Raw genomic sequence first — 12091 nt, 5'->3', positions numbered from 1 at the left:
GTAAAAATCAATCAGTGCTTTGATGTCATTCAGATTATAACGTAAACATTGACAGTTCCATTGTATCAAATTGGTCATTTTTACTTTTATGTAGGCGAATTGGGTAAAGAGTCCTTCTGTTTTAAATCACGTTTATTTTCTTTATTAAAAGGAGGCCTATCGAACTCCATGGATCCTACAATGGGTCGATTGAGTTAGTCTCTGTCATTGGACGAAGTTTCCAGTGACTGAGAATGTGAACGGATGACCATTCTGCATCTTGGGTCTGAAGAAGAAGATGGACCCAAGGAAACGCCAGAACCCAAATTCAAAGAAAGCAGATATGAGGAGCCACTGGAAGACGTGATGGAGGCAGAAATGGGAGTAGACGGTGTCTCATCTACTCTCTTAATCATAGAGGGCAAAAGTCTTTTGAGGTGATTTGAAAATGACGCTGCTGGAGAAATATGTCTGCATTTTCTCTGTAGCAGTGGAATGGAGTGCAAAAGCATATGTCCGTGATGGAGTGGGGGGCATTAATTTCCAAGCCTCTAAATAAGACATATTATGTACAGTCTTCAAACGTTGTACCTCTTTCTCCTCCACCCACTTAGAGCAAGAACGAATGTACGACGGGTGTGAGCTATTACAGTTGACACAATATGGTTCAAGTTCTCATTTATATGCAAAAACGGCTCGTTTGGGCTGAGAAAACACTTTTACATAGAAGAGCGAACAACGTTTCGACCTTCTTCGGTCATCGTCAGGTTCACAAAGTGCTTTGTAAACGTTGTTCGCTCTTCTATGTAAAAGTGTTTTCTCAGCCCAAACGAGCCGTTTTTGCATATAAATTTCTCAACAAGTGGGTTTCTCGTCATCACTGAAGTTCTCATTTGTAAGTGTCGTGTTTTTTGAATGTCCAAATCTCTGGCATTGAAAACATCGGAAAGGGTTTGGAATATGTGGTCTAACCTTACTACTTACGTATCCTGCTTTGATAGTAGGAGGTGGACGTGGTGATGTGAAAGTAAAAATAATTACATTTGTAGATACCATAATTCCGTCTTTGCGAGTGGAGGTTCGGCGCATTATAGAAATTCCTTGGCTGGAGAAACCAACGAGAATTTCCAACTCAAAAAATGTTCTTTAAATCCCTCTCAACTATAAATCCTCTGGAAGAATTCAAAGTTGTAAGGGGAGTAACTTCAATGCTCTTCGAATTTAGGAGAAGTTTAGTATGTTGTGGTGAAGATATTTCCACCAAAATAACTCCAGATCATAACTTCCTTACTGATTTGGGGAAGCCAACAAGCCCCTATAATTTCTTTTGAATAAAAAAGGAGACATTTGCCTTAAGGATTTCTCAGATAAAGAGTGCATGATTATAAATCGAGATACAGAATCTGACTGAGACGGTGACTATACAACAGTCGTGGTCGTTTTTCGATAATCTGTTTTTCTCAATTTTTTCATTTTTATTTTTTCAAGTATTGGGGTATCCATAGCAAAGGGAATACATTTCAGCGCCCACTAGCCCCACCCACCATGGAGTCCTAGGAAGGGACGCACTACAATGCCAATCAAGGACACTGCTGCAGCATCAGGTTTTCGTGAGCACTACACCAAAACACCAGCTTCAGACACAATGTCCACAACACCCATTGAGAACCATAATACATCATGTTGGCCTTGAATTCCTGTAGATGGACGGCATTGAAGTGCTCCTCCAGGGTCAATCGGCTGGTCTACTTGGGCTAGGGTCAACCAAGTACCAGTGTTAGACCCTTCAACCACCAGGATCCTTTCCTCCCGTTCACAAATCGCCACGCACGGTAAACACGTGAGTGAATGTTTAGATCCCAGGAACTACGTACTACGTACAGGAATCCACAATAAGAAGAATTTACATGGGAAAAGGCTACTTATCCACACTTCCTTAGTCCAAAATTTGTACACAGAGTCCAATGAACCTCCTCTACATCTCCGTCATTTGCAGTTGGCTTTCTTTATGATTCAAAACTTCGATCCTTACCACAGCGTCCCACCTGGGGTTGTGTTTTCCTTCGTCAGTGGGCTATGCTTTTTCAGAACAGGCGGACTGCCATTATTCCTTTTGGCTTTTGTATCCAGGCGCAGTTGGATGAATTGGATAACATTGCTGTAGCCACTGATCAGTCCATCTCAAATGGCTTATTACCATTCCCACCATTATTTGAACCATCTGAGAAAGGCGAATACTCCCGATTGGAAGTAGCGTCTTCTTTTTGCTGAACATCTTTCTAACCATCATTCCATTCCCATTTATACGGATGGTTCAAAATCAGGTGACTCTGTGGGCTCTACCATGAGTTATTGTGGTTTGGTGGTTGTACAGTTTCTGTGTTCATTGCCAACCGGTACACCATTTCTCTTGCCTTGAATCACATAGAAGCAAAGCAGTACTCAAATTGTATAATTTATACTGACTCGCTTAGCTCTCTACTGGCCCTAGAATCGCTTCACGTTAGTTCTCACCCTGTTCTCGCCGATATCCAAAACCAACTGGCCCTTTTATCTTTAACATCTACTTCTATCCAGTTCTTCTGGATACCAGACCATGTTGGTATTCGCGGGAAAGAGTTCACTGACACCGCAGCTAAGTCTGTTTGCTCTAGTGCTGTCATTACTGTGCCTGTTCCATACATGGACTACGGTTCTACATTCAAGGCTCGGCTCCACGCCAGTTGGCAGTTTATTTGGAGTGAGCAACGTGATAACACGTTTTTCCAGATAAAACCCTCTATTGGACTTTGATCGTCTTGCTTCAATAAGGATCAGAAAGACGTTGTCCTCACTAGACTATACATTAGTCACAGTTTTTTAGCTCATTGTATTATTTTATATAGTACTGATGTACCAATGTGTGGTAGATGTGACAGCCAAGTCACAATAGTCCACATTTTACTGTCATTCCGTCGTTACGACTCTCAACGACGGCACCATTTAAGACATATTTTGCCCACAGTTTTACCTCTGACACTGGCAATATCATTGGCAATGGTAACACTGTCCACCTTACAAATGTTTTTAGTTTTTTAAGGGCCATTGGTATTTTTAATGCTATCTAAGTCTTTAATTTAAAAAAAAGGACTTTGTTTTACACTAAAATGATTCTTTTACGAATTTTAATAATTTTACTCAATTTTTAATTTTTTTTTACCGATTGTTTGGCGTAGATATCCTAGTTGCTTTGCGCCATAAAACGCCAAACAACGAATCAACCCATGTAAGTTGCAAACACAATACTGTTACCATTTAGATACAATTTGAAACTTCGTATATATAATTATTTACACTACACAGTGTTTGTTTATAAGCTTTTATTAATAAATCATTTTCATATTAAAATATGAGGTATAATAAATCTGAAACATATGGTTTAGATTTGAGAAGGTTAGCATCATCAATATAGGATAATATATTAATGACATATAAGAAGTAAATTTTCTTTTATTTCAGTTATTTCTATCTGATAAAAATGTCCCTCTCCTGAATGTTCATCAGTGTTATAACACTAAAGTACGAGTTCTGATTTCTAGATAGCAATGCGCCTGTACGTTGAAAATAAATAATATCTTTCACAAAATTATCTTTTACGACAAATTATTAGTACTTAACGTCCCCTTAATCTTTGAAACGTGAAAGGGTATGCAAATAAAGTTAAAACATAATTAACTTAAAGATATCAAGGATTAGAAGTATTAAAGCACAATGAGAAAAGCTAAGGTTTTGAAAAGCATAATCTTAGACACCCTATTACATAAGTAAATGATTTGCCAAGAGCAACATCCCAATTGTGTCTTAATCAGGAATTACAATTCTTCTGTTAGATCTGGCACTAAATGTGACAACTTGTAAAAGAGATTTAATGTTTACTAAGCTTATTCTTAAACTTTCTCACATGCAGAAGCTTTACATGTACTTCTTTTGTTTTCTTCCTATACTGTTGATCCAACCAAACTATAAATTTTCCGTTGAGCCACAAATCTTTAACATTAAATTCTGTTGTATCCTTCCACGAGTACACTTTATGTACATTCGATCCTTCTAACACTTCAAAGCCACCCCTTTCTTTTTCTCGATTGTTCTGAAGAAAATAGTCTCTAGTGACGTGAATATATTTATGACAGCCTTTTTTTGTTTCATAAAACACTGTCTTATCTTGAATATGGTAAGCAGTAGGCTTGTCTAACATTATTCAGGCGAAAGATAGTTCTAACAGTGATTTTACCTATAAATTAAATTCATATGTTAAATTATTCGACCAATTTTACTTGAACATTATTTCAATTAATTTTAACTAATTCAAAATTTAGTTTGCCAATAGAAACGGAAGTTAATTTTGAGAATTGTTGACTAACTTAATGTGTCTTTTCAGTTCTCACTTGATCGAATAAAATATAATGCTTAGATTATTGCTAGTAATACACACAAAACTCTTATGTAAATGATTTATCTGCTTTTCGGAAATTGACATCTTAGTAAGTGTTAAAAATGTTTCAAAATATTTAGTAATAACTTATAAGATATGAGAATTACACTGTATTTACTAAACTGTACAAAGCGCAAACATTACAATTCTTTGTTGGCAGTGAATTTAACCGTTAACTGGTTATAGTACTAGAATTATTAAATCCATTATGTAATAATCACTATGATATAGCTGTATATCATATCTCTGTTAAAATAGTTAGTTAATGTATTGATTTAACAGTCGATTTTAGTTCATTGTCATCACAAAACTGTAACCTTCCTTGGTGTTTTTTTTTCAGTTCAGTTCTATCTTTAAAATAATGCCTCAGCTTATATAAGATCTTCGGTTGCTCGATTAATTTTAGGAATAAATCCAAGATCGCTGTCATCGACGTCTAAAGATCTTCGTTGTAGTTCTCGAATTTGTCTTTCATCTTTGAGAGGTAATAATATACATGTCAGTTAGGGCTTAATCGGATATGTAACTCTTTCGTTCAAAATTTAAGTTGCATAAAAATAAATATATAATTAGGACCACATAGGTGACCAAGGAATCGAAATAAATTCCCTTTGTTGTAAACTGTACGATCTAACGAACGGCGTTAGCTCCAAACGTTATCAGAACCGATATGGGCAGTTAATTAGGTCGCTAGACTCATAACCTGAAGGTCACGGGTCCGAATCCCTTTCACAGCAAATACATTTGTCCCTTCACCAGTGCGGGTGTTGTAAAATTTCAATCAATCCCATTATTCATTTGCAAAAGAGTACTCCAAGAGTTAGCAGTGGATGGTGATAGCTGCTTTCCCTCTAATTTTAGTTTGCTAACTTAAGTACGTCTAGCACACATATCCCTCGTGCACCTCAGCACGAAATTCAAAAACAAACAAATGAAACTTCATCTTTCTTTAATTAAAAATATCACCCAAATTTGACGATTGTTCAACATATTATTTAATTTTAAAATTTAAGGTACTCTATTAATATATAATGGTGTACTGTTTTCAATAAATAACACATGTGTTTGATGAGTTTTAATTATGTGTTTAACTTACACATATAAGTCAAAAAGATAATATTGATTGATTTTTAATTAGTAGGTATAATTCTTAGATTAGAGTAAGCAAGGTAAACCAATATAAAGATGAAAATATTGAACCCACGTAACTGAAAATCATTATAACTAAAATCACAGTTTTTAGTGCCCTCTAAATTTTATAAAAGGCATTCCATCTTTGGCTTGTGTACAAAGTGTAAAAGTTTAATTTATATTTTTATCACCCACTCCACGTAAGTATTATAGAGTCTTGACAATTTATCATAAACTATTATTCCTTTGACCTGTATATTTATCTTGGTGATATCTACTGGCTATTATTAGTTATTATGGCAGATAGTATAATTTAACAGCCTGCACCGAAATCTATATTCTGCACGAGAATATATGACTTAATGATTTAAATACCCGTCATTATAGATTTAAATTAACCACGGTACTGATTACGTTTTTTGAGGTTGGCGAGAAACCCGATGATATAAGAAAGTGTTCACTATTTATTGGGAAAATAAAATTCAATTAAAATGTGTATATTATTTTACCATAAAAATATTGTTACCTTAATAATTTTATATCAAGAATATTAATTGCACGTGGTTATTATAAAACTACCTGATTTATCATTGCTTCCTGTCTAAATAAATAATTTCCAAGCTAATTTTTTTCATTGTATCAAATGCTGATTTATCACATACTAGTGGCGTCGGTTACAAGTGTTTAGTAGATATTACCGTACCGTATACAGTATCTTCTAAAGTAAAAACTGATGTACAATGTAATTTAAACTTCTTTTCTTGCTAGTCGAGTGGCGTTTTTTTTTTTTAATCGCTTTTAGTTTTTCAGTATTGAGGTTTACTCCAATGTTACTTGTCAACCACACGTTTCATTAATACTAAACGTAGGTGTTGGGTTTCTTGCATTTAATTTTATCCTTAATGTTTTATTATCTACGTCAACGTTGTTTTTGTCTGAGACTTAAATAACCATAATGCCTCTTTTTTAAATGATTTATTTTATATAATAAAATTGGACAAAGTTTTCGTAAGAAGACTCACTATTTATTTCATTATCATTAGAATGATTCCATTGATAATTTGATTTCGGAAAGTTCAAGTTTAAGGTGCATTTAATGAATTCAGCAGAAAATTTGTTGTAATCTTTTCAAATTTAAGAAGTTAGTAAACGAGGTTATTTTTATTATTCTACATCAATTATTCAAATGTATATAACTAAATGTTCAGTTAACTATAAAAATATAGGTTTGAGAGGAGAACACTATCAAATAAAAATTGCTAAAACAACAACTAAAACATTTTAAAATAAATTTTTACTCTCTCTGATGGCTTAGCGTTAAATCTAAAACAATATTAGATATAGTTAGGACTACATATAATACCATTATATAGCTTTTAAGCATAAATATTTGATTGCTCGATTTTGTTTTTGAGCATAAAACAAAATCAAACTTTCATTAATATTCGTGGTTTTACTGCTATATTTATTATAAGGAAATTATTTAAATTTAGTATAAAAGCCCGTCAAAATGACTCAAAACTATTATTGAATGCTTAAGGAAAATTATAAAATTTAGCTAACACGAATTTGTCCGCACCTTCAAATTTCACTCACTCTTCTCTTATTTCATTAGTCTCGAAGTAATTCTTTACTCATCATATTTTCAGCAAAAATGCAGAAAAAATGAAATATTATCGTGAACAAAAGTACATGTGTACTCTAAAAGAGTCTCAAATAGCACTCTTGAGCCTTTTCAGTGTATTCTAGGCCAGGAAGTAGAAAACATACTGAGGATATTCTGACACAAAATTTTCAACTTTTTCAACTCTACAATAAATTAAAGATACTTGGTAATAATAAACGTTTGTTTTTCTCTATGTGTTAAGGCCAAGTAGATATTATATGTGTTAATATTTATTAACATTTATTCACTACCTGAAACTTTAAACAGTGACTATATAACTTTAGTAATAGTAGGGCTAATTAATACATTAACGTAACGTAAGGCTTAGTTGAAACACTACAGATAAATTTTGAAGAATAAAAAACAAATTTTTCTAACAAACCAACATGAGTATTGCGCAAAACAGATTATAAATTAGCAGTGAAAAACTTGCCAAGTTAAAATAACTTTATTAATAATAAGTTGTTGTTGTTTTGAATTAAGCACAAAGCTACACAATGGGCTACCTGTGCTCTGCCCCCACGGGTATCGAAATCCGGTTTTTAGCGTTGTAAGTCCTCAGACATACCGCTGAACCATTGGGGGAAACTTTATTAATAAAATAAGAAAACGATGTTTCGGGCAACAGCTCTCTACCAAGTTACCATTGGCAATGAAACTGTTAATATAAGGGTTATTTTGGAAGAACAAATAACAAGTGGTTTGCAGGCTCGAGAACATAATACTGAAGCTACAAATGAGCTAATAAAAGTAACATATAAAAATAAAATAGAATTATAAAAATGCATTCAACATGTACACCACAGTTGGTCTAAGAACAATCAAGTGAGTTTTGTTCCTAAGCGACAATACGAGTATGTATTATTGAGTATTACCAAACAATGAGCGTGAAAGTGTTATCGACAGAGTAACAAAGTGAATAACTCTTTTATACTTAATTAACTGGTAAATCTAATTGGCACATTTTACTGATAAAAGAGCTATGAAAATGGTTTGAAACATATATTATATATGATACATTAGTCTACAAAAGGCATTTTAAAGTAACATTTTTTTTTCTGTCATGCAGAATAAAAATCAATTGATGATTATTGACTGCATGGGTAAGAAACACAGACGTCAGCTAAATGTAATAAATTATATAATACACCAAACCAAATGTCTAGAAAATACTATTTACCTTAAATTATATACCTATTAAAACTATGATTTTTCGTTAAATAACAGACAACTGTAAATTCTTAGAGATATTCTGGAATATCAAATATTTATTGTGTAAAATAATGTTAACAGTTGTTTTTTAATTAACTTAAAGGTAATTGTTGTGACTCTAATTTAGTTTTGTATTTCTCTTAAAACCGTGTAATTAGTTTTATTAATAGATTGAAACTTTACAGATTTTATTTACAATGTTTTTAGTAAATTTAAACATTCATTTTAAAAATAAAAATGTAAACTATTATTAATCTAATAGATCGTTATTTATTTAAACACTCTTCTTGTTTGTAGAATTTTCTCAAAAACCTATATAAACGCCGTTTTCACTAGCTGTCCCTAATTTTGAACTTTTCAAGTAATAGACTAGAGCTACGGCACTTGGTAAACGTTACATACTTCCAACTTATGAGCCGCTCTTTACCAGTTAATTGTGATATTGACAGTAACATTACAACCCCTCCCCTCCCATCTGAAAGATTGCGTGTATTTGGTAAAGGGTTTCAATATCTTCATAAATAAATTTAGTTTTGAGAACACTAACCATCAAGCCATGTCAGGCTTACCCCAGAAAAATAAAAAAAAACCTAAAAACATTTGTATAAAAGGTTTGCAAATCAATGCCTTAAACTTTTTGCAATACTGTCGTAAACCTCTCTGTTTCACTTAAGCATTAAGATTAAGGAATGTTCAGATAAATATTTTGTAAAATTTTACATCCGTAAGAAAAAGGCATTATGCTAGTCATTTCATTGAAAGTAAGTGTGTTATTACGTATAAAATCATCTGGAGATCCTGCTTCATTCTTGAATATCATATGCAAAATATATTTTCCATTTGAGTATTAGGAGCTCATTATACAAAATATTTTTTATACAACGTGGTTCGAAGAAGTAGGAGGTGAAATTGTTTGTTGTTTATTTGTGATTTTCATGGAATCATATAATATATTCTTGAAAGAATACATTTTGATGAATACATAAACATGCAAAATGTACAAGGTTTCTTCAAAAATTACATATATAAAAGGAAAAGGTGAAAAAATATTTTAAAATTTTAAGTCATTATAAAAATAATTTTCATAAATGACAAGAAAGCAAAGAATAGAATGATAACGAACACGAAATTTCGGAAGGTTATTAAACTAATAAAAAAATATAATTATACCAGAATAATATATAATGATTACCTTGCTAAAGCAGAAGGTAGAAGATTTTGTCTTAAAGAAAAATTAAATCTGGCAAATTTATTAACAGTTAAAGGTGAGAAGGAAATTAAGAAGAAACTTTCATTCTGAAACCAATCTTCAAAAACCAGAATTCGGCTTATATTTTCTCCCATACATGATGTCTTTATGTATATATTTATTTTAATAATTATTTGGGTTATTTTTTAGTCTTAGTCATACATACTTAAAACTTTTACAATAATAATTACGGTAGTTCAAAATAATATAAATTTTAAAATTTAGACACGCACTTTTGACTTTCACAAACTCAACAAAAATGTTTAAGAAACATTTCTCGTAAGGAAGAGGAAACATTTCAATAAAAGTAAGTTATCTTTACTACAAAAAAAATTCAAAATTCTTTAAAACTATTAAAACTTCGCTCGATAACAACATTTATTTGCTATCAGAACGTGGAATGATTTAACCTATTTTAATCAAGAACTAACTGATAGAAACAGTTCCATTTTTCAAGAAAAATAAAGATCATTTTCACCATCTGAAAAGTGAGTTTGCTTTCAATTAATAAGGAACCATGCTTTCTTTGTTTAGAATTAAGCACAAAGCTATACAATGAATTATCTGTGCTCTATCCATCACGGATACTGAAACCCAGTTTTTGATGTTGTGTGTCCGCAGATATACAGCAGTGCAAATGGGGAGAAGGAGAAAATCATACAGTTAGCTAAGTTGTTATATAGAGCAATTATCCTGAAATATTCACAGCCGACATTAAATCGTAAAGAAGGCATTTATACACTTTGGTCCATAAAATAGTAAAGCATTAGTAGTCTTATTTTTTATGAGGACCTGAGGCAGCCAATCAGTGTACGTGTCTAAAGTGTAACGATGCTAAAATATTCAAGAAAAAATTCCAATGAATATAAATATTATTATATACTTGAAACTGTTTAACATACCTCCCTGTATTTTATGTCTGAAAGAATAAATATTTATTTATTTGAAATGTCAAACTTTTTTTCAGAGGGTTTGTTAAATAGTTTTATTGTTTCATGCAAAGTTACACAAGAGCTATTTACGCATAACCTGCTATAATTTTTTACTTATAAAATATATGGAAAACATTCATTTTACAACACTTGCTGCAAATTTATTCTAATCTTATATCGTCACTTTTATAGTGCATCTGTGATTCCAAAGTGCGTATCAAGTTTTTTTGTAAAAAGTGAACGCGACCATCGAATTCAAATTACAAGCACAGAAACCAAAATGTCATGTCGAGCCTTTTTCCAATGTAATTAAAAACCAATCACTCACTGCAACTATTCAATAGGTAAGTCAAACATTTCTCATGATGTTAGAAATCATATACGTTCGTTTATATATTTTGTTTTTGTTTATTCCAATGTACTCAGTGGGGCAAATTACAAGGTATCAATAGTTTAGAAATTGTAAGGTAAGAGCGGCACCACTGCTATTCAACTCGATCCGGCAATGACGAGAATAGCATTTTATTTATCAAAAAAAATTAATTGTTTAGAAACTTGTTTTATTTCAACCATACTTGATTTTACATTATAGTTCCGCAAAGTGGTGCTAAAGGAAGTGTTACTAGGGAGGTATAATATTGTAGTTCGACAAATTGGCACCAGAGGTTACAAAGGATAGTGTTATGATGTTAGTTCTGTAATTTACTAAGTGGTCATTGAACTACTTACAGATCTTAACATGTCTCAACTTATTCTTTTTTCGTAATTTATATATGTACTTTGTTTATATATGCTGAGAAGTTTTTATCATGCGTACTGTTTTGCTTTTATAAGGTAGTTGATAACTGGAAAATACACATCTGAGCTACTTGTGCATACACAATTCCTGTAATAGTAACAAATAACTTTTATAATCTTTCTGGCTTCTTAGGTATCTCATTATGGGTTTTCTAGACTGACCAGTTACTGAAATGGACTGGATATTTATCCATTTCTTTGTAAAAAGCTTTAGTATGCAACAGAATGTCTTAGAGGTTATCTTGAATTTTCTTGTATAGATATAAATGTGTTATAGAACTACTTTAACTTCTAATTTATCACGTGACATAATATAAAAAGAATCTTGCTTCGTATGAATTGACGTTTCAAATTTATATCATTTAACACGACTTTAAAACGATGGCCAGATGTAGATGACTGATCATGTCGACAGTATTATTACTACGTGTCTGTTTTAATTTCTTCATCTTATCATTATTAAAGCTGAGATAGTCAAAACTACCTATCATACCCTTTATCCACAAAGAAGATATCTAATGATTTCTCCTAGCTTTCCCATTATAACTCAGTAAAGTTTCGATATATGCCTTATAAATGTAAAGATTGTGAGATGAAGAAATGGAATTGTCATTACAAAGAACCTGAAGATTTAATTGTTAATGAATGTATTT

The 12091-nt window shown here is 32.1% G+C and overlaps 1 protein-coding gene across 1 annotated transcript in view; it reads left to right on the top strand.

Moving 5' to 3' along the window:
• Nucleotides 1–243: 243 nt before the first annotated feature.
• The window catches only part of LOC143251680 (uncharacterized), an 83941-nt gene continuing 72093 nt past the window's right edge, over nucleotides 244–12091 (top strand). The window contains exons 1-2 of the mRNA XM_076502933.1: nucleotides 244–416; nucleotides 1468–1474. Of these exons, the coding sequence (XP_076359048.1) occupies nucleotides 244–416; nucleotides 1468–1474 (180 nt within the window). The remainder of the gene's footprint in view (nucleotides 417–1467; nucleotides 1475–12091) is intronic.

The sequence above is a fragment of the Tachypleus tridentatus genome, chromosome 6 (genome assembly GCF_004210375.1).
Source record: "Tachypleus tridentatus isolate NWPU-2018 chromosome 6, ASM421037v1, whole genome shotgun sequence".
Taxonomy (NCBI): domain Eukaryota; kingdom Metazoa; phylum Arthropoda; class Merostomata; order Xiphosura; family Limulidae; genus Tachypleus; species Tachypleus tridentatus.
The sequence above is the reverse complement of the archived record's forward strand: the minus strand, read 5'-3'. Positions and strand labels throughout refer to the sequence as shown.